Genomic DNA, 19,822 nt, shown 5'->3' with positions numbered 1-19,822 from the left:
GGACTTCTCACGAGTGGAATTATTATAGTACCTGATTGTTGTGACTGGCTTACTTCAGTTAGCATCATAGTTTCAAGGTTCACCCACATTGTAACCTGTGACAGTATTCCATGCCTTTTGCTGCCCAACCACATTCTACATATCCATTCATCAGCTGGTGGACAGTTGGGCTGTGTACACCCATGTACAACTTTCCGTGTGGACCTGAGTTTTCAGTTTTCTTCAGTGTATATCTAGGGTTGGAATTGCTGGGTCGTACAGTAACTCTGTCTTTGACTTGTCTTTTAAGGATCTGCCAAACTGTTTTCCAAAGTGGCTGTGCTGTTTTACTGTTGTTTTACATCCCGGCTCCACCCCCTCGATGTGTAAGGCTCTAGTTTCTCACATCCTTACCAACACTTGTTGTTACTTCGCTTTTTGACTCTAGCCAGTAGGTGTGAAATGGCATCAAATTGTGGTTTTTTGACCTGTATTCCCTGGTGCTGAGTATCTTTTCATGTGTAAATTATCTATTTGTCTGTATTATTTGGAGAAAAGTTTATTTAGATGCTTCACCCTTTCTAACGGAGTTTCTTGTCTTTGTTATTCAATTGTAAGATTTCTTTATACTGTGTGTGTTAGCCAGCATTATGTCACTGTGACAGAAGGAGAAAGATTTGTTCCAGCTCATTGTTTCAGAGGTTTCAGTCCATGATCAGTTGGTTGCACTGTTTTTAGACTGTGGCTAGGCAGAACATCATGGTTGGGGCAGTGGTGGAGCAGAGCCACTCACCTCATGAGAAGAAAGGGAGTCCCAGCGTCCCCTTCAAGGGCACACCTGCAATGACCCAGCTTCTCAAGGTTCAACTACTTCCCAACAGCACCATTAGCTGGGGACCAAGCCTTCAACACAGGAGCCTTTGGGGGACATTTAAGATCCAAGCCATGGTGTCCCTGGCATAAGTCTCTTATTAGATATATGACTTTCAAAGATTTTCTCCCATCCTGTAAGTCATCTTACTTTCTTAATGGTGTCCTTTGAATCATAAAATGTTTTAATTTTCATGAAATCTAATTCATTTTTTTTCTGTACTTGTTTGTGGTTTTCATGTCATTTCTAAGAAACAATTGCCTAACCTAAAGTTCCCAAGATTTGCAACTATGTCTTCTACATCTTTATAGTTTCAGGCCTTACATTTAGCCCTGTGACCCACTTTGAGGTAGTTTTCTATGTGGTGTGAGTGAGATGAGGTTTGACTTAATTTTTATGTGTGGCTAACCAGTTGTTACTGCATCATTTGTTGGAAAGACCACACTTTGCCCCTGTTGAATTGTCTTGCCTTGTTATCAAAGTCAGCTGACTGAAAATGCATGTGGGCTTATTTCAGTCTCTTAATTCTGTCCAATCGACCACTCTCTCTGTGCAAATACTCCACCGTTTTGATTGTCATAGCCATATAGTGAGTCCTCCAGCTTTGTATTTCATGTTCAAGATTAGTTTGACTACTGTTGAACTTCCCTTGAATTCCTGTATGAATTTTAGGATCTATTCATTTCTATCATAAGCCCCCCTGATAAGAAGTACCAAGCTGGGTTTGTTGCAAAGGATCCAAACAATGGTGTCCGGGTATGAGCCCTTCTGAAGAACCAAACCCAGGGCCGAGCTTCGCCTTCAGGAGATGTGTTTAATGTAAAGATGAAAAGAAGACAGTAACCAGACACCACAATCAGCTAATGACAAGCTGAGAAAAACAGTGGTGCCTTCAATTCCCAGTAGGGATCACACTGCAAGTGAAACCCTGAGAGCCAAGGGTAATGCTAGTTCAAGATCTGAAGACATGGCAGCCAGTTTCAGCAAGGCGTCACATGGTTACCATCCTGTCCCGAGGTCTCGGGGCCGATTCACCCAGAAGGGTGTGTGGCCATCTGGGAGGCTCAGTCTGGACTCTTCCAGGACCAGCCTTGCCCCAGGGATTCTTGTTTTGTGGGTATGTTAAGGCTCCATTCAGCTGTCATTTGAATCATGTGTAAGAGAATTTTGTAGAATTTCTAAAAATCTTCTTGCCTATATTGGACTTGGCAGTTCTGATGCACTGCACACACAGGGCCTTTGTCCCAGAAAAAGGGAAGATGTCTTCCAATAAAGATCCCAGAAGAAGCCAGATAAGGTGGCGCACACCTGTGATCCCAGCACTCAGGAGACTAAAGCAAGAAGATTTTGAGTTCCAGGCCAGCCTGGACTATAGTGAGACCCTGAATATAAATAAATAAACAAACAAACAGGTCCCAGAGCAGCAGTTACAGGCTGAAGCGTGGGACAGCTGAGATTATTAGAAAGTCTCACTGATAAAATGGTTGTAGTGACCTCCACCTGTTCCCTCCACTGCCCACAACCTCAGGCCTGGCTCGCCTCACGTGTGCTCACGAAACCAGCACTTCTTACTTTGAGCTGAGATGCACTCTTCCCCTTTTTGTGCTTCCCTCTGGCCTTTCTGGCAGCTCTAAACCTTGCTCAGAGGCACTTGATGTCCTGGTCTGGAATGAATGGTGAATTTGGGGGACTCAGGGTATGGGGTTCACTTGCTGACCAGCTACAGCAGAAGTCCTAGGGCTCCTGGGTGAGGGACATAGGACTTCACTGCCCACAAACAGGAGCAGCAGCATGCTTGCTCCCCTCCCCCAAGTCCCACGGGGGTGACTCAGGTATCCAGGAGCGTGCTGCCAAGGGAGGGGACTTACATGCCAAGTCAAGCCTGAGAAATCTTCTCCTTCTTCTCCTTCCCCTTCTCCTGCCTCTTCTTTCCTTTCTTCCTTCCTTCCTTCTCCTTTCTTCATCCTGGGGCTTGAACTTGGTGACTCACACTTGCTAGGCAGGTGCTCTACCTCTTGAGTCACACCTCCAGCCCTTTTGCTTTAGTTTATTTTTCAGATAGCGACTCCTTCTTTTCTCAGAGCCAGCCTCAGACACAGATCCTCCTTCCTACATTTGCCTCACAAGTAGCAGGGATCACAGGCATGCACTACCATGCCCGGCCCCTGTTCACTGCTTCTTGTAGTGGACAGAAGCCAGCCTGCTCTTTATCTGGAAGTTATGATACATCATCCCTCAAAGTTTCTGCCTGCAAACACAGTCTGAGAAATGGTCCAGAGAAAGGGCAGTCATTCCTCCACGTCCTCTGCAAACCTGGCAGAACATGCAAGGACGCTCAGGTAGATTGCCTGCCCAGGAGGCCCTACATGAACAAAAAGGCTGTGCTGTGGTTTGTCCGCATGTGCTGGCCATTCTCTTAGCTGAAGGGTCCAGGGCAGCATTGGAGCCAATTGTCCTTCTGTTCTCCAGGGTCCTTGCCCACAATATCCACAGGTGTTCTCATGTTCAGGTCTGGGTTCCTTAAGAACAGAGGGCTTTGGGTTCTGTATTTATTTGCGGGGCAGATGTTTCTCTCTGGAGGGCCTTGAGGATTTTTGTTTGTTTCTAGATTATTTACTTTCTCAGGCACCTTGAAAATGTTCAAATACATGTTGAAGGTTATTTAAATTGGCAATTTTCCATTCTGATTTATCTTCCCAGCTAACTCCCCCATTTCAACCTTGAACCTACCGACAGAAAGAAGGGAAAAGACTATTTTGGTTTTGGGTCTATTCAAAAATACTATGGGCCAGTGTAAATTCTGTTTAAAGTCACCAGTTGAATCATGTTCACTCTGTTTACAATTTTGTTCTTAAGGTAAAGACTTCGAAACAGCCTTGTGTACAATCATTCCTGTTTTGATTGTTCTCTCAAGGCTATTTAATGTTATTTAAATGTAAGGCTTTTAAATGCTCAGGTAGGCATTTAAATCTTCTCCTGGTCTTTATCATCTGCTGCTTTTGACCTTTTCTGTTTTCCAGTCCAAGATCCTAGCAGTTCAGTAAACTCTGTCTGGTCACACAGGGTGCTGGGAAGCATGGGTTTTCTGAAAGGACCTTGGAACAACGTCCAAAATGACCAAAAGAGCACTCTCTTAAACCAGAAAGCTGAGTTGGTTGCTTAGTAAGGGAGCACTGTGTTCCGGGTCTGCTTGTTGAGCAATGCAATCTGCTGGTCTTCAGAGGGAGTCTGGGCTGAGTGTGCTTCGGGTAATGTCAAGGTTGAGCTGGAAGGAGTCCTAGGGGTGGCTTGTGTTGGCTGCAGAGAAGTGGCCTGATGGAGCATGGCAGTCTGGCCATCTAAATGGCTCCCCCTGGTGACTGACTCAGAGTGTGTGGTGCTCTGCTGAGTTGGCTTTGATGTCACTCACCCATCAGACATCTGCAAGTCAGTTCTGGTCTTCACTGTGGCCAGCCGTGGAACTCCAGTCTCTTCCTAGGAGTCAGCAGACTCTTCCAATCCTCTAAAGATGAGACGTTCTGAAGATCTGTTTTGGACATCTTCATTCAACTTTTGATATGGCACACCCCACACCTCAAAGTCCAGTCACTGCCGGGAGACCCATGTTCATTTGTAGCCTTCCCTTTCCTCAGATGAGCACAGACAACTCCCCTGAAGAGTCAGCCCTACATTCATGAGTGCCTCTCTGGGGACAGATGTGGCCTTACAACTAGCTGAGACCAGTGTCCAAGAAGAGGGAATAAGCCAGCTGTCTGACTTATTCAAATATAGCCAAATGGACCTGGATTCTGCCTTCTCTGAGTCCCTTTCCCAACATAGTCTGGCCTTGCAAGGGAGGAGTGGCAGGGGTCCCTGTTGGCCCATGCTTAGGAGCCCTGTTGGCCCCAGAAAGCCCCCATCCTGACCTCTCTCAGGCCCTCTCTTTGTCTTCCTTTTCCTCAGAGATTGGCAAGTGCCTTTCTAGGGCCCAGGCCTCTGCTCAGGCCCAGCTGTCCTGCAGCAAGGTGGGTGGCGTGGAGAGCTGCTTCCTTTCCTGCCCAGGCCACACACTCTTCATGCCAGGTAACACCAGACTGTCCCGGGGATGGGATGGGTTGGGGGGGTAGGGCTTTTCTTCCATGGGGTTCAAGCATTGCTCCCTATTGTTCTTGGAACGTTGTACAGAACACTCAAGATTGTAACTTGCAGGAGAGAGCCAGACACAGGACTGAGAGCCTGATCTTACTGAGTTCTCTTGGCAGTGGTCTGGCTCTCTGTGGGCCTGGGCTCCTTCCTCCTGAGTGTCCTGACCCTCATCTCATTCAGCAACCCCTAAGAGGCCTCAAGAATCTAGGAGCCTTGGAATGGAGGTTGCAGCCAGGCCAATCTCCCCCATTGGCTTCTCTGCAGACACAGAAAACAATTATGTCCTGAGCTGCGGTATTCCAGGCCTCCAGGGCAAGACACTACCAAAACGCAACGGCACCAGCTCTAGCACCGGGTCCAGCTGCTCAGGTATCCTTGGTCCTGTCCACACTGCACACAGCTTGGTGACCCCTTGCCATTGTGTCCAGCACATGCTGCAGAGAGGGGAAGAGCTTCCAGTCTGGGCCCTAACCAGTGTGACCCAGAGTGCCAGAGAAGAAGCCAGCAGACTGCAGGCTGAGTCCCAGCTCAGGGGGAAAGGGTGATGGAAGGCTTTTCCAGCTCTGAGGTCATGGTGGCAGAGCAGCTCAGTGACTCCACAGTGCTCTTAAGTACACTGCTCTCAGGCTCTGCTTCAGTTGGAAGGTGTCACATTTGTGATGGCAGTGAGCTTCTGACAGCTCCAAGGCAAAGCCACCCTCAAGCACTGTGCCCAAGAGGTTCCAGGCATGGCACTGTCCCCATCCTTCAGGACATACCCAGCCAGGGCCTCTCACCATAGCACAGCACAGCACAGCACACACAGGCAGAGCAGAGCACAGGAGTAGCGGGGCATCCTCCCCCTTCCCCCTCAGGCTGCTGGAGTGGGATGCTGGGCACCTTTGCGGGCACTAACACATGCAGGATGGAGTGTCAGAATCTGGGACATGGGACTCTCATCCAGGGGGCTGGGACCTGAAGGAATCTGTGATTCTAGTGTCTGTAATATTTCAACCCCCTACCCGTCCTGCCCCCCTTTCCTCTCCTGCTCTCTTGCCTAAAAACACAAGTTGCATTTCTGGCTCTGTCATGGGGGAGGAGGTGAGCAGTGTTCCTTTCCTCCCTGCGGAAGGCCTCTGCCTGGACAGCCCCTGGCTTTCAGCCTGACCCCACTGTCTGCATGTGCACATTTTTCAGGCCTTGCAGGAAGAGAAAGAAATGGGTCAGAGAAGTTCCCCTGCCTGGGAGGGCTGTTGGGGCAGAGTGGCCCATACCAAGCCCCAGCCCCAGCTCCAGGTGGACCTGTCCCCTGGCAGCCCCCGTCCCCCACCACCTCCTTGCCCACAGGAGAGGCCGCCACCTGGGGGAATTTTGGCTTTCCCCAGATGCCCCCACTGCCCCCCTCAAGCAGAAGACCCGCTTCAAGATCAGAGCTGCCAAGTGCCACCTCCGGCCCCGAAGCCGGGAGCGAGCCAAGGAAGCCCTGAGGCAGCCGCTGCTGGGTGAGTGGCCACCCTCTCCTGCTTACCGAGGAGGGGGGTGTGTGGCAGAGGAGTCCCCAAGCCTGGGATCTGGGGGCCTAAGAGTCCAGCAGGTCTGGGTTTCCAAGGGTAGTAGCCTGTGTCACACCACCCTGGCCCCTTCACCCAGGGAATCATGCCTGGGCACTGCAGACAATGGCCATGTCTCCTGGGAAGAAGACCAGCATTCGAGTGGAAAACTTGAGTCCTCCAGCAAGGACCATTGTCCCTGCCTCACCCAGAATTATGTGACCATTCCCTCCCCTTACCCAGCCAGGCTTTCTACAGGACCTGGTTGTGTCCTACGGGAAGGAATTGCAGAGAGGGAAAATGGCAGAGAACAACAGAGAGCCCAAGAGGGAGGCTTTCAGCTCTAGCGCCATGAAATCCCTTCTCAAACCTGACAAACTCTCGGCATTCAGCAGGTTTATCTGGAGGCAGGGAGACCCCAGGGGTTGCCCACCCCCTAGCCAAACCCCATGGGTCCTGAGCTGGATACACAGCCTCCTCAATGAATGTGTGTGAGGAGCAGCCACTTGCAGTAGTGTGTCAGTCAAAGGGCAGGGCCTGAGACTCAACTCAGCCCCTGTGAGACCCCAAGCCAGTCCTGGCCTTCTCCAGCTACACTGTCCCAATCCGCTCCATAGACTGTAAGACAGAGGGACCATTACCAATGACGGTTGTATTCGTTACCTTTCTTGTCACTATTGCAAAACACATGACATGAACAACTTCAGGGGAAGACTTATTTGAGCTCATGGTATCAGAATTTCAGTCATAGACCTTACCTTTACTATTTACACCCGGGGGAGGAGAAACATCAAGGTGGTGGAGTTGCATGGAGGGGAAGATTTTTCACTTCATGGAAGACAGGAAGCAGGGAGGAAGGAACTGAAAACCTTCAGAATTATGCCCCTGGTGACCTACTTACTTCCTCCAAATAGGCCCCACCTCCTGGGGACCAAGCGCTCAACACATGAGCTGTAGGGGACGTTTTATACTCAAACCATAACAGCAGTGTATGTGCAAGGCTGTGTGGGACCCTGCTCCCTCCCCCAAGCCATCTTTGCCACAGTGTTCCCTTCCTGATGCAGACAACTGCCACATGACTTTCGTGACCATTAAATGTGACTCCTCCAAGAAGAGGCGCCGAGGCCGCAAGTCCCCATCAAAAGAAGTGTCTCACATCGTGGCAGAGTTTGAGGTGGAGGCGAAGATGGACGAGTCCTCAGGTGGGCGAGAGCTTCTCTTGTGGGCTGCTGAGGGGCCATGAGGGATGAATGGGCCTCCTTCCCCGGCCATGACCATGGGAGGCAGAGGGCATTGGCAGATCAAGGCCTGGGGCAGCTGAGGGACGATGAGAGAAGAGCTCAGGGGACACAGAGGCAGTACATGCCCTGCCCGCCCTCATTGGGGCTGGAAGTTCAAATACATACAGCCTCCCTAGAGTGGCTGAGCAGGGCTTTTTCCCAGCTTCCAGGAGCAGTAATGTTGGCTTGTTGCACACCAGCACATTCCTCTTGACTGTAAATGAGTGGTGGGTTGAGACAGAGGAGTTGAAAACTGTCAACCATGTGTTCTGCATGTGCCTGGTCTAGGGCATGGACCCTGTATACACAGAGATCAGGCCCTGACCCCTGCCCTAGCAACACTTCCAGCCACAGGGAGGAGGACATGCACACAGGACACTCAGGGCAAGGTGAGACTCTGGGTGGTGGGTTGTGAGAACAGACAGTGCTGAGCTGAGGCCTCTCCCCAAGGGAGAGCTCAGGAAGCTTTCTAGGAGAGGCACCAAAGTCCATAGGGTAGGAGTGGCAAGGAATGGCTTTCAGGCCAAAGGAATAGAATAGGCAGAGGCCAAGAGCCGAGTGTGTCCAAGAAGAGTGAGGAGGGCGGGGTGACTAGACAATGGAGTTCACAGAGGGTGTCAAGAGTTTTAGGGGTTGAAGCTGGCAAGGCAGGCAGGGGTCAAACCTGGAGGTGCCTTGGATTCAAGGCCAGAGAACTGGACACTGTTCTGGAGACAGTGGCAGTCCTCAGGGGTTTGAGGCCCCACCCAGTGAGCTGGGACATGGGCAGTGAGCAGAGGCCTTACTCGCCTCAGACCTGCTTCGTGGCCTTGGGCAGGTCATATTTATCCTCTGTCAGATGGGCACTCAGCCCAGAATTGCTGTGAGAATTTACCAAGGTGGCCAAGCAGAGACCCACCCAGCAGAGAAAGGGCCTGGCATAGGGGGTCCTCAGCAAAAAAGGCAGCTCTGGCAAGGTTGTTAGTTACTCTTCGGTCCCTCCTGCACGCACAGACACCTGCGAGGCAGACTGCATGCGGAAGCGAGCCGAGCAGAGCTTGCAGGCTGCCATCAAGACCCTGCGGAAGTCCATCAGCAGGCAGCAGTTCTATGTCCAGATCTCAGGCACTGAGTATGAGGTGGCCCAGCGGCAAGCCAAGGCCCCAGAGGGGCCGGGGACATGTGGCACAGGCCAGGTGCTCCAGGATGGCAAATGTGGTGAGTGCCCTCGCCCACTCTGATGGTCAACAGACTTTCCCTGTTTCCCCTTCCACCTGCAACCCCAGTGAACCACAGCGAGCACCCAGGAAAGATAGACACAGAAAGGGACAGAGGGACAGAGGCCTGCCAGGGAGAAGAGCTAGCACTTGCTATCATCACTGTGCTGGGCTCCTGGTGCTGGCCCTGGACATGTGATCCTCGTCATAGTCCTGGGAAGGGGGCCACAGTGGAAGGGCACGAGGGGCCATGGGAACCAGAACGGGGCTGTCCCCAGTCTGGGGTGTGGCTAATGCGGGCTTCCAGAAAGAGGAGGCTGAATCAAGAAGGGCAGAGCATGGGGCCCACTGGACCAAGAGCTACCCAAGGAGCAGGGAGGCCAGGCCCACAGCAGGCCCAAGTGGGCTGTGGGGGAGAGCCTGGAGGCAGGGCAACCAACAAGACCCAGATGACCACAGCTAGGGAATGACCTGTGGAGAGGGAATGGCCTCACAGACAGTGCTGGGACCTAGGTGGTAGCCCTCCAGGAAGAATCCTAGCTCCCGCGGAGTTCACATTCCCATGGGGAAGCAGTCAGTGAGCAGGTGGGAGCTGCCGTGGGTCCCTAGGCAAGTGATCAGCCCCATCCGCAGTCAGTCTCCAGAAGACTGAGTGGAAGGAGAGTGGACCATGGAGAGTAAGCCAAGCATGGGATGGTGGGGCCTGAACCTGGATGGAGTAGGAGAGGTAGAAAGAATTAGATGATTCTGAGGATGCTTTGGAGAAGGAGGTTAGAGAGAGAGACAACTCCAAGGGTGAGGCCATTTGGGCATGGTGGTCACTCACCGATCTAGGTACTTGAAGAAGAGCAGGCTGGGGAGGGCATGCTGAGTTTGAGTTGTCTACCTGAAAGGTTGAACAAGTACATAGTCTGGAGCCGGGTGGGAAGAATGGGCTGGGCCAGGGATGATACAGCAGCCGGGGCTGCTCTGACCTGAGGGGTCAATGAGGGACTGGGTGATTTTATTCTCTGACTTTTAACCACTTAGTTGGAAATCATTTCCAGCTTGCAGAAACATTGTCAAGTGGAACAAAAATACTTGTGCATTGTGAGCACGTCACATTTGTTCCATCAGGCTTTCGTGTGTGTGTGTGTGTGTGTGTGTGTGTGTGTGTGTGTCCAAGAGGTGGGCTAGAGGGCAGGATGTGGAACAGAGAGAACAAAGGTCCAGGTGGAACACAGCAGGAGTGGAGGGGTCTACAGAGCACTCTGAGAAGGAGCAGTCTCGTAGATGACCGTCATCTCACTCCTGCCCCTGGCTCTTCTGGATGGGAATGGACCCCACCTTGCCCTTGAAGCCCCAGGGGCAAGGGCTGTGCAGTATCTGCTAGGGGCAGGCCTGGGTGAGCACACAGGAGACCACTCCCAGTCCCTGTCCTTCCAGCTGTCTCTCCACTCTGCCTCTGCAGTGCCCTGTGAGCCTGGCACCTCTTTCAGTGGTGAACCAGGTCAGTGTGTACCATGTGTGTCAGGGACCTACCAGGACATGGAAGGCCAGCTCAGTTGCACACCATGCCCCAGCAGTGACGGGCTTGGTCTGGCTGGTGCCCGCAACGTATCTGAATGTGGAGGTAAGTGTGGCCTACCTGGAGGGAGGAGGCAAAGGTTGGGAGATGTCATGGGACAAAGGCCCTCCTGGCCCTACAGAGGCTTCCAAAGCAAGGGCAAATGCTGTCTATGGCCACAGAATATGGCCTTGTCTTCAGCTCTGCCATTTCCAAAGCCACTCTTGGTTTCCAAGGGTCCCATGGTGCACTCCCTTCCTTCCACACACTCATTATTGCAGCATGAAGCCTGGAAAAGACTGGACAGTAAGCAAACACTGTCCTTTACAGGCCAAGATGTGGCTTGAAATGGAGGAGCATAGTGTTTTATGGTCAACCAAACGTTACCTCACATGCAATTCTCCCCTGGTGCACCTCTCAGGGGACTGACTTACTTAAGCGGGAACTTTGCTCTACACAGAGAACTTTACAATTTGCCCTACAGGTGGGAGGAAGCCCATTTCAATTTACCAGGGACAGTTTGCAAAGAATTTTACCATTTACTGTCCCACACAACCCTGGGCTGTGCAGGCTCACAGGGAGAGTGCTCGGCATGAAATTGCAGCACCGTGAGGGTGGGTAAGCAGAGGCTGAGTGGAGTGGAGACCTGCAGCCTTCTCCCAGGGACAAGTGAGCCCAGCGCCCAGTCCGAGTCTCTGCAAGCTGCCAGCTGCCCCACAGTCCCCTGCCCTTCCAGGAGTATGGTCCCCGGGGAATGGGAACTGGGAGAGTACAAGGTGGTCCCAGAAGGGAGAATCTTCACTTGGTTAAAAGCTGAGAATTCAGGATCTGGGCTGAGAGGCCTCAGAATCTGCCAGGACACCTGCCTTTCTGCAGGAATGCTAGACCATTCTTTGTATGTGTGTAGTGGTCCTGGGGTTTGAACTTATGGCTTGGTGCTTGCTAGGCAGGTGCTGTACCATTTGAGCCATGCCTCCAGCCCAAGACCATTCTTTAAACTGAGCTGAAGCTGGTTTTTCTATGTTCCTCTCTCTTTGTCCTGTCAGTCCCCTTGGGTCCTCGAAGACCCTTTCAGGCCCTCCTTCCCTGCTCTGGCCCAGCTTTGCTGACAGACTTCAACCTGAGGCCCAACAGGCCAATTCCCCCTGTGGAGACTGTGGCCTACCCAGGGGAGAGGACTTGTGAAATCACTGACCCCCTCTGCACACATGGGACCTCCATTTCCCAGCTCAGTAGCTAGACCACTTGCCCCTTCACCCCAACCCTTCCTGCTGATGGAAATAGTTAACCCAGGCTTGGCCAGCCACGCAGTGAAGTGAACACCCAGCAGCATCCAGACCAAAAGCCCAGCCTCCCACCACCGGCCTCTGTGTTGCCCTCTCCACCAAACCCCACCCCGGAGGCCTTTTCCTGGAGGAGACAGGGCCTGGGCTACCCATATCCTAGCAGCTGCAGCATGCACTCCCCAGCCCACCCCTCTGAGCCATGACTTCTGACTTCCAGGCCAGTGCTCTCCAGGCTTCTTCTCAGCCAATGGCTTCAAGCCCTGCCAGGCCTGCCCTGTGGGCACATACCAGTCTGAACCTGGGCGTACCCACTGCTTCCCCTGTGGAGGGGGGCTGCTCACCAAGCACACAGGCACCACCTCCTTCCAGGACTGTGAGGCCAAAGGTAAGGGGCTCCAAGGGCCAGCTGTTCAGGGACGCTTTCCCCAACAGCTCTCAAGTTCAACCCCAAGGTCAGAGGTAGCTGTGCCACACACTGGGGCAGGGACAGCAACTTGCTGAGCCCCAGAAGGGCTAAGAGGGAGCTGCCATCTCCTCAAGACACTGGGAGTGTCTGGGTGGGGAGGTAAAGGAGCGGGGATGGGGAGAGTGTTAGAGGGAGAAGAAGGGTGTGGGGCGAAGAGCAGAAGCTGCAGGGGCACACCAAGCAAGCGCCCTCAGCTCTAGCCCAGGTATCTCCCCTTGCCCATTCACCTTGCAGAGCGAGTATCTGACCTCACTCTCTCACTTCCCTTCCTCCCTTCCTGCCCTGAACCCTTCCTGTCACACTATCACCCCTACGTGGACCCTGTGTTACTAGAGCCATCCCCCATCCTCAGTCTGCATCTGACTGGGGACCCTTCCAGGTGCCCTTCCAGCCTTTCTCTGTTCTCCCACTGCCCTTGTAGCCACTCAGTTCCCTGCCATAAACCTCACCCCATTCTGGTGGAACACAGGTCAGGAAGGTCATTGAGTGGGGAGAGCCTTGAACTCTGTGTGGGACGGACCTCAAGAGCAGGGGATGCTCCCCTGACCTTACCCACTAGTACCCGTGTCCCCTGCCCGCAGTGCACTGCTCCCCCGGCCACCACTACAACACCACCACCCATCGGTGTATCCGCTGCCCCGTGGGCACCTACCAACCTGAATTTGGCCAAAACCACTGCATTACCTGTCCAGGCAACACCAGCACTGACTTTGATGGCTCCACCAACGTTACACACTGCAAAAGTAGGTGCACCTCTAGCTTGAGAAGGGAAGTTGGGAATGTGGTGGGCAGGGCAGGGCCTGGGGCAGGGTGAAACCTGACCTCACGTGCTGAGAGGGGGCCACTGGCTCTTGCTCTGTTGCCCCTGCTCAGTGGAACACTTTCTGGAACCCTGCTTCCATCTTCAGCCCAATGACGGGAGGGGCAGCCCCAGCGTGGCCCACTCTACTTATAACATGATTGCGCCACAGTTCACAGTTCCCTCACTCACTAGACTCAGCCTAAGCCTTGGCTCTGGCCAGGCTCTGCTCTAGTTTCTGGGTCCTGGGGAGAAAGAGACCAGGCCTCATGCCATGGAGGCTGGTTGGCTGTGGGGCAGATGCCAAGTGCCAGCCCTGCAACTTCATAAGACAACTGCCACCTTGGGCACCAAACAGACACCCTACAGCAATGGAAAACAGGAGCTAGGTATGAACCAGTGTGGGAGGGCAAAGCGAAGATCAGGCAGGCTTTGTGGGTGTCTGAGAGGCTTGGGTCAGCAGAGAGAAATGTGGTGCAGAAGACAGCCTGGAGAGAGGCTCCTGCCAGCCCCCCTTGCATAACAAGAGGGTGCTGTATTACTTTAGATGTTTTAATTCATTTTTCAGAGTCTGGTTTTCACCCTTTTCTAGTCTGCTATCAGTCTGATGTCCTCTTCTGGGCTGTTGATCACATTTGGAGCTGCCTAAAAGCCCATGAATAGAGATTTAGTCCTAGAAATAAGGTCACCCCTCTGTCTGTCCAAAGCTGTCCCTGGCCCAGCATGTGAGCTCCCCACAGCCCCAGGACAGAAGAGCAAGCACAGAGGAGGAGCCCTGCAGACACAGGGTTTTAAATGGATAAAAGTGGAGAAGCCAGAGTGGAGAGAAGGTTCTGGAACACTGGAGGTGGAAATGAACATTCCCAGAAACTCTGAAGTGAGAAAATACTTAAATGTGAATGCAGCTGAGTGCTGGTTGCTCACGCCTGTAAATCCTAACTACTTGGGAGGCTGAGATTGAAAGGATCAGGATTCAAGACCAGTCAGGCAAATAGACTGTGAGACCCCCATCTCCAAAATAGTAAGAGCAAAATGGACTGGAGATGTGGCTCAAGCAGTAGAGTGCCTGCTTTGCAAGTGCAAAGCCCAGAATTCAAACCCCAGTCCCATTTAAAAAAAAAAAACACAATGTGGATGCAGAGCAAATTTACATATATTTAATATTTACCTTCAATTCCCTTCAGAACTAAAGTTTAATGTTAGCAACCATTTGGCTCATAAAAATGTCATCCTCTTCAGGGATGCATGGCTTAAAAAAGAAAGAAACTGGGCATGATGGCACATGCCTAGAATTCCAGCACTCAGGAGGCGTAGACAGAAGGATAGAGGTCCAAGACCAGCCCTGGGAAAAAAGCCCAAGACCCTGCCTTAAAAAATGACTAAATAAAATGTGGCTGAAATGGTAGAGCACCTGCCTAGCAAGCGTGAGCCTGAGTTCATACCTCAGTATGAGAGAGAGAGAGAGAGAGACAGAGAGAAGCAAGAGAACATTTATCATTGTCCTTACTATGTGGCTTGCCTGTACCTTCCTGCCCTGGGCTTTCACACCTGAGCCATGGCTGGGACATGAGGGTAATAGAGAGCTAACAGCCTGCAGGGCACTGAGTGGCCTGCCAGTGCGTCTAGGGCTCCAGCCCTCAGAGCACTAAAAAGGCCCAAGCATGAGATACAGTGTGGCCGGTGTCAGGCAAGGCAGCCCAGTAAGAAGGAGCCACTCGGGCTGAGCCTTCGAGAACCAGAGAACCAGCAGGAACGGCTTCCCACGAAGGTCAGTGGGCTACCACAGGAACATTGGGGCAGAGGAGGGGGCAGGAGCACCTGCCAGCCTCACCTGTACCAGCAACGCCCTTGAGGGCCCAGCTAGCCGGGACACCCATCCAGCCAAGTCTGACTAGACCCTCTGGCCATGGTGCCCACAGACCAGCACTGCGGTGGTGAGCTTGGTGACTACACAGGCTACATCGAGTCCCCCAACTACCCTGGTGACTACCCAGCCAATGCTGAATGCGTGTGGCACATCGCGCCTCCCCCCAAGCGCAGGATCCTCATTGTGGTTCCTGAGATCTTCCTACCCATCGAGGATGAGTGTGGTGACGTCCTGGTCATGAGGAAGAGTGGTATGTACTGGTCCCAGGGATGGGAGCAGCAGGACCAGACCCAGCCTCTGCCTCAGGCACTGGCCACCCTCGCCAACTTGGTGCAGCTCCATCAGGCAGCGGGGAGCACCCTGAGGCTCAGAGAGCAAGTTGCTCAGAGTTCCCTGTGAGGCAGAGTTGAAGCCTTCTTGGGCCCGTCTGTGAAAGCGGGGCCTGCAGAGCTCCACGGGAAGAGTCAGAAAGCTTAGAATTGCCCTGAGCCTGGCAATGTGGACATAGACAGGTCTGGTCTCAACCCAGACCCAAGCCAGGCTCCTCCAGCTGCACTGCCCATTTCCACCACTGGAGTGCTTCGTGTCACACTACTGGAGTAGACCTCAGGAGTCCCTCCCACTTCACAGGCCTCCTCCCTCCCTCTGAGGCCTGGGTCATCCAGGCCCACTCTCGGGTCACACAGCCTGTCCTTTCCTCCAGACCCCTGGCTTGTGAGTCCCCTCAGGTGAGTGAAAGATGGAGAGGACTGAGCAGAGGAATGAGCCTAGTCTTCAGCAGGGGCTATGGCCCAAATGGCTAGCCAGTGAGAAAACCCAGGAAGCAGCTGAGTGCCCACCAGGTCCTGGTTAAATTCTCAGTATCCTGGCCAGAGATGTCACTGCAGTCGTCAAGTGGTGGGCACCCATCAGAGCAAGCTCCAGGTCAGAATGGTAGAGGAGGCCAGGAGTCCAGACAGGCACAAAGCCACACCACTGGTCTGTGCCTAGACTATCCATGGGTACAGACAGCCCAGAGGAGGAAAGGAGGCGTGGTTGTCACTCTGTGCCTGGTTATCTTGCATGAATGTTATTACTGTGTGTATGTACCACCTGCTCAGTGCAAAGTGCAGTGGTGGAGCTGTGGCCAGAAAGGGTAAGGGACCTGACAGAGTCCCTCAGCCAGCTGGAGCCCAGCCCAGGACCACCTCCCCCACCCTTCCTGTCACCAGACCCATTGGCCCCAACATCCTCTCTTCCACTGTCCTCCCATAGGGCTCCAGAGGGCCAGCCTCTCCTGCTTCAGAGTACCGACCCAGGAATGCTATTCAGGGAGCAGAAGGGAGGCGGGCCTGAATTGAGAGATGGTCCTGTCATTTGCCCTCAGAGAGAGGGAACTTCCCAAAACTGAGCCTCTGGCCCCAGCAGTTTGTGCTGGCTCCTCTCCCACTCCCTCCTTCAGCTTGTTCTCCACCCAGCTGTGTGCTGACCACGGCATGAGCCCTGTGCCCTGTTGTGGAGGAGCAGGTGGGAGTGAGACGGAAACAGGCCATTGGAGGGGCTGTCACAAGGGCCTCACCAGAGCAGCAGGATTGCGGTAGATGTGGGGAGCAGTCGGGATTCCTGGAGGAAGGGGCCTGGAAATGGGACCGGAGGTAGGGAAGGGCAGATAGCTGTGTGTTTAGAGGCCGGGCATGGCAGATGCTGGTGGCTGACAGGGTGGAGAAGGAAGCCACCTGAGGCAGGAGGAGGGAGGCATGAGGAGCCGGAGACCTAGGGCAACTCAGGTGCGGGGTGTGTCCCCACAGCGTCACCTACGTCTGTCACCACCTATGAGACCTGTCAGACTTACGAGAGGCCCATCGCCTTCACCTCCCGCTCCCGTAAGCTCTGGATCCAGTTCAAGTCCAATGAAGGCAACAGCGGCAAAGGGTTTCAAGTACCATATGTCACCTATGACGGTAAGGTGTGACAGTCTTGTCACAGCACAGTGCAGACCAGCCCAGGCTGGGTGGGGGATGCAGAGATGAGTCACACGCCCCTACCTCTTGGAGGGGCGCAGACACAGAAAGAGAATTCCTTGAGTGGACAGATGCAGGCAGGCTTGAGGAGCACTGGGGTGCAGATGAGGGAGGGGCATGGTGTGGGCTTCAGGGGGACAGAGTTTACAAGGTTAAATGGAGTGGCTAAGCCACCAGAAGGACAGATTGGACGGAGGGAACCCCGGGTGCAAAGGCCCAGGAGCAGAGCTGCATCCGGCCACTGTCTGGGGGCCAGGGAGGGCTGAGGCTGGAGCTGTGAGATCTCCAGCCCCTCGCTTCCCTTTCTCCCTGCTCTCCGGCTCCCAGAGGACTACCAGCAACTGATAGAAGACATTGTCCGCGACGGGCGCCTGTATGCCTCAGAGAATCACCAGGAAATATTGAAAGTGAGTTTTTTGGAAGGGAACCCCCATGACTCTGGGAGAGTAGCCAGGGCCACCCTACCCTTGTCCTGACTCCTGAGCCCTGGAGAAGGGGGGGAGGGTGTGGCAGGAGAGGAGGAGGAAGAGGCCTGGGGTGGAGGGCCCTGGTATAGGGACTGGATCTGGCACATCTGGCCCCCTAGACTAGGTGGTCTGAGACAAGCTGGCTGCTGGGAATACGGGGACCAGGACCTGGTAACATGGCTTTGAGCACCTTCCTTGCCTGAGGTTCTCAGCCTGACTTTCCTCGCCTGTGTAATAAGGGTAGTTCGACAAAGCAGTATCTTAAAATCAGCAGAGTATCACTTGGAGGTGCTATTGGAACTAGACTCCCTCCTCATCCTGCTATGTCCTTAAGAAACAGAGCTACCTTGTCACAGAGGAAAGTCTGTAGCTGTCACACCATGGCACTGGTAAAGGCCCAGGAACCTGGTTCTCACCAGATGAGGCCAGCCCTGGGGAATTTGCTTGGGCTGGGTAGGCCCAGCTCAGCCTCGGGCAGCAGTGCCTTCAGGCTAGGAGACAAGAGCAGGGCTGGAGCCATGCTGTCACTGCATCTGAGAAAAGGGATTGCTTGCAAAGCTGGGGGTAGATTTGCCTGTAGTCTTTCAGGCCTGCCCTGTGGCCCATGAGCTTTTCGGTAGGTTTGAAGCCACCCCTGCCTCTGGCCTTATTCAGTGCTCCATTCTCCCTGTACTCTCACTCACGAGGGCCTTGCAAGAACCTTCTCCCACCTGTCCTCAGTGAATGGGCCACCCATCCCTCCACTCCCAGCCCAGCCATAGCCTGTGGAGCTATGATTTCAAACTAGGGTCTGCGGCCTCTGAAGCCTGTGTTCTTTGTTCTGTGTTCTCTGGTTTTCAAAGGGTTGTGCTGTGTTTAACCTTTTTATAAAACATTGTTGGAACCCCAACAAGAGTTTAACACCAAGAGTTAAAGCCAATAGACTATTTAAAACCAATTACAGGGGGCGTGTCTCAAGTGGTAAGAGCGCCTGCCTAGCAAGTGCAAGGCCTTAAGTTCAACCCCCAGTCATGGCCCCCCAGGAAAAAAAAAAAAACAATTACACTGGCTGGGGATGTAGCTCAGTGGGAAAGCACTTGCCTAGTGTAAGCCAGACCCTGAGTTTGACTCTCAGCACCACACAAAAGAAAAGAAGCAAAACCAATTACACTATTAAAACCAAAAGTCTGCGGCGAAGTGGGTATGGAGGTCTTGAAACCCACAGCCAACCCAATCTCTTCCCAGCCCCCCACCCCCTTCTGGACTTCTGGACATTTGAAGGATGGGGTGACCAGGGCCTTTGCTTCATCCCACCTCCTCTGGCCTCACCATGTCTTGCAGGACAAGAAGCTGATTAAGGCCCTCTTCGACGTGTTGGCACATCCCCAGAACTACTTCAAGTACACAGCTCAAGAGTCCAAAGAGATGTTCCCTCGGTCCTTCATCAAACTTTTGCGCTCCAAAGTGTCTCGATTCCTGAGGCCCTACAAATAACGCTCAGAGCTGTCCTGCTAGGGATGGCTGGTAACCGAGGGGGAGGGGAGTTCTCCTTCCCTCCACAGTAGTAGCTGAATGGGCTGTGCCCAGGGCCTCCACGTTGCCTTGGGAAACCCATGGCTGGGCCCTTCCACAAAGCCAACCAGTCTGCAGAGGGCTGAGACCCAGCCCAGCCCTCCTCAGATCCACCACCCCAACGAGGAAACTCTGCTTAAGAAAGCCTTTGTCCTTCCTTCACCTCTCTATTTCCTGGGACACCAAAAGTGCTCCCTCCTGAGCAGCTGTAGCTGGACTGCCTGGCCCAGACACCCAAGGCCTAACACATGGGTAGCAGGATCATCTGTGCACGCCTCTCCCCACCCCTGCCCTCCACATTTCAGGAGAGAGGAGCATGGCTGAGGCTCTCCCCTGTAAGCTCCAGGAGGGTGGGGTCATTGTCACCCACACAGGAAGTCAGGCCAGGGAAGGAGGGGGGTGTGGAACCGCCATCTGGGGGACTGATAAGCCTGGGCCAATGCCTGAGGGGCCACCACACCCTTCCGACTCCTCCAGCCATGGGCACAGGACATGAAGCTGTTGTGGGGCTCGAAGGGCTCTGTGACATACAACAGAGCTGCCAGGGGAGGAATCTGTGGGCTGTGCTTTCCCTTGACAGAACATCTAATTAAGTTCTATATATATATATAAATATAAATATTAAATATATATATACTTATATTTGTGGGTGGGTACTTTAGGAAAATTCTCTTTAGCAATTGTAAATATTAATCGCTGTTATCAGCCCCCAATGATTAAAGTGCTCCTCCACCCACTTGCCTCTGCTCTGTGTGGGAGGCAAGGTGCCTGCGGACCTGGAGAGAACACAGGACACGTTTGGGCCACCCTGTGGAGTATGAATTCTGGCCAGCTGAGCTCAAGTGCTGTGTTGGAGCGAT

General features: G+C 53.3%; 1 protein-coding gene across 4 annotated transcripts in view; it reads left to right on the top strand.

The window, feature by feature from the left end:
• The window catches only part of Scube1 (signal peptide, CUB domain and EGF like domain containing 1), a 114,928-nt gene extending 95,230 nt beyond the window's left edge, over window positions 1–19,698 (top strand). For 2 of the 4 annotated variants that reach the window (XM_020174177.2, XM_020174176.2), the window contains 12 exons: window positions 4,793–4,912; window positions 5,240–5,344; window positions 6,340–6,456; window positions 7,569–7,706; window positions 8,778–8,981; window positions 10,431–10,592; window positions 12,030–12,197; window positions 12,860–13,021; window positions 14,997–15,194; window positions 16,732–16,884; window positions 17,272–17,351; window positions 18,732–19,698. In XM_020174177.2, coding sequence (XP_020029766.2) covers window positions 4,793–4,912; window positions 5,240–5,344; window positions 6,340–6,456; window positions 7,569–7,706; window positions 8,778–8,981; window positions 10,431–10,592; window positions 12,030–12,197; window positions 12,860–13,021; window positions 14,997–15,194; window positions 16,732–16,884; window positions 17,272–17,351; window positions 18,732–18,884 — 1,760 coding nt within the window. In that variant the 3' untranslated portion in view covers window positions 18,885–19,698. The remainder of the gene's footprint in view (window positions 1–4,792; window positions 4,913–5,239; window positions 5,345–6,339; window positions 6,457–7,568; window positions 7,707–8,777; window positions 8,982–10,430; window positions 10,593–12,029; window positions 12,198–12,859; window positions 13,022–14,996; window positions 15,195–16,731; window positions 16,885–17,271; window positions 17,352–18,731) is intronic. The other 2 variants (XM_074084634.1, XM_074084635.1) reach the window with 2 other exon arrangements.
• The last annotated feature ends 124 nt before the right edge of the window (window positions 19,699–19,822 follow it).

The sequence above is a fragment of the Castor canadensis genome, chromosome 8, assembly GCF_047511655.1.
Source record: "Castor canadensis chromosome 8, mCasCan1.hap1v2, whole genome shotgun sequence".
NCBI lineage: Eukaryota > Metazoa > Chordata > Mammalia > Rodentia > Castoridae > Castor > Castor canadensis.
Note: the sequence above shows the minus strand (reverse complement) of the source record. Positions and strands in the feature narration are given on the sequence as shown.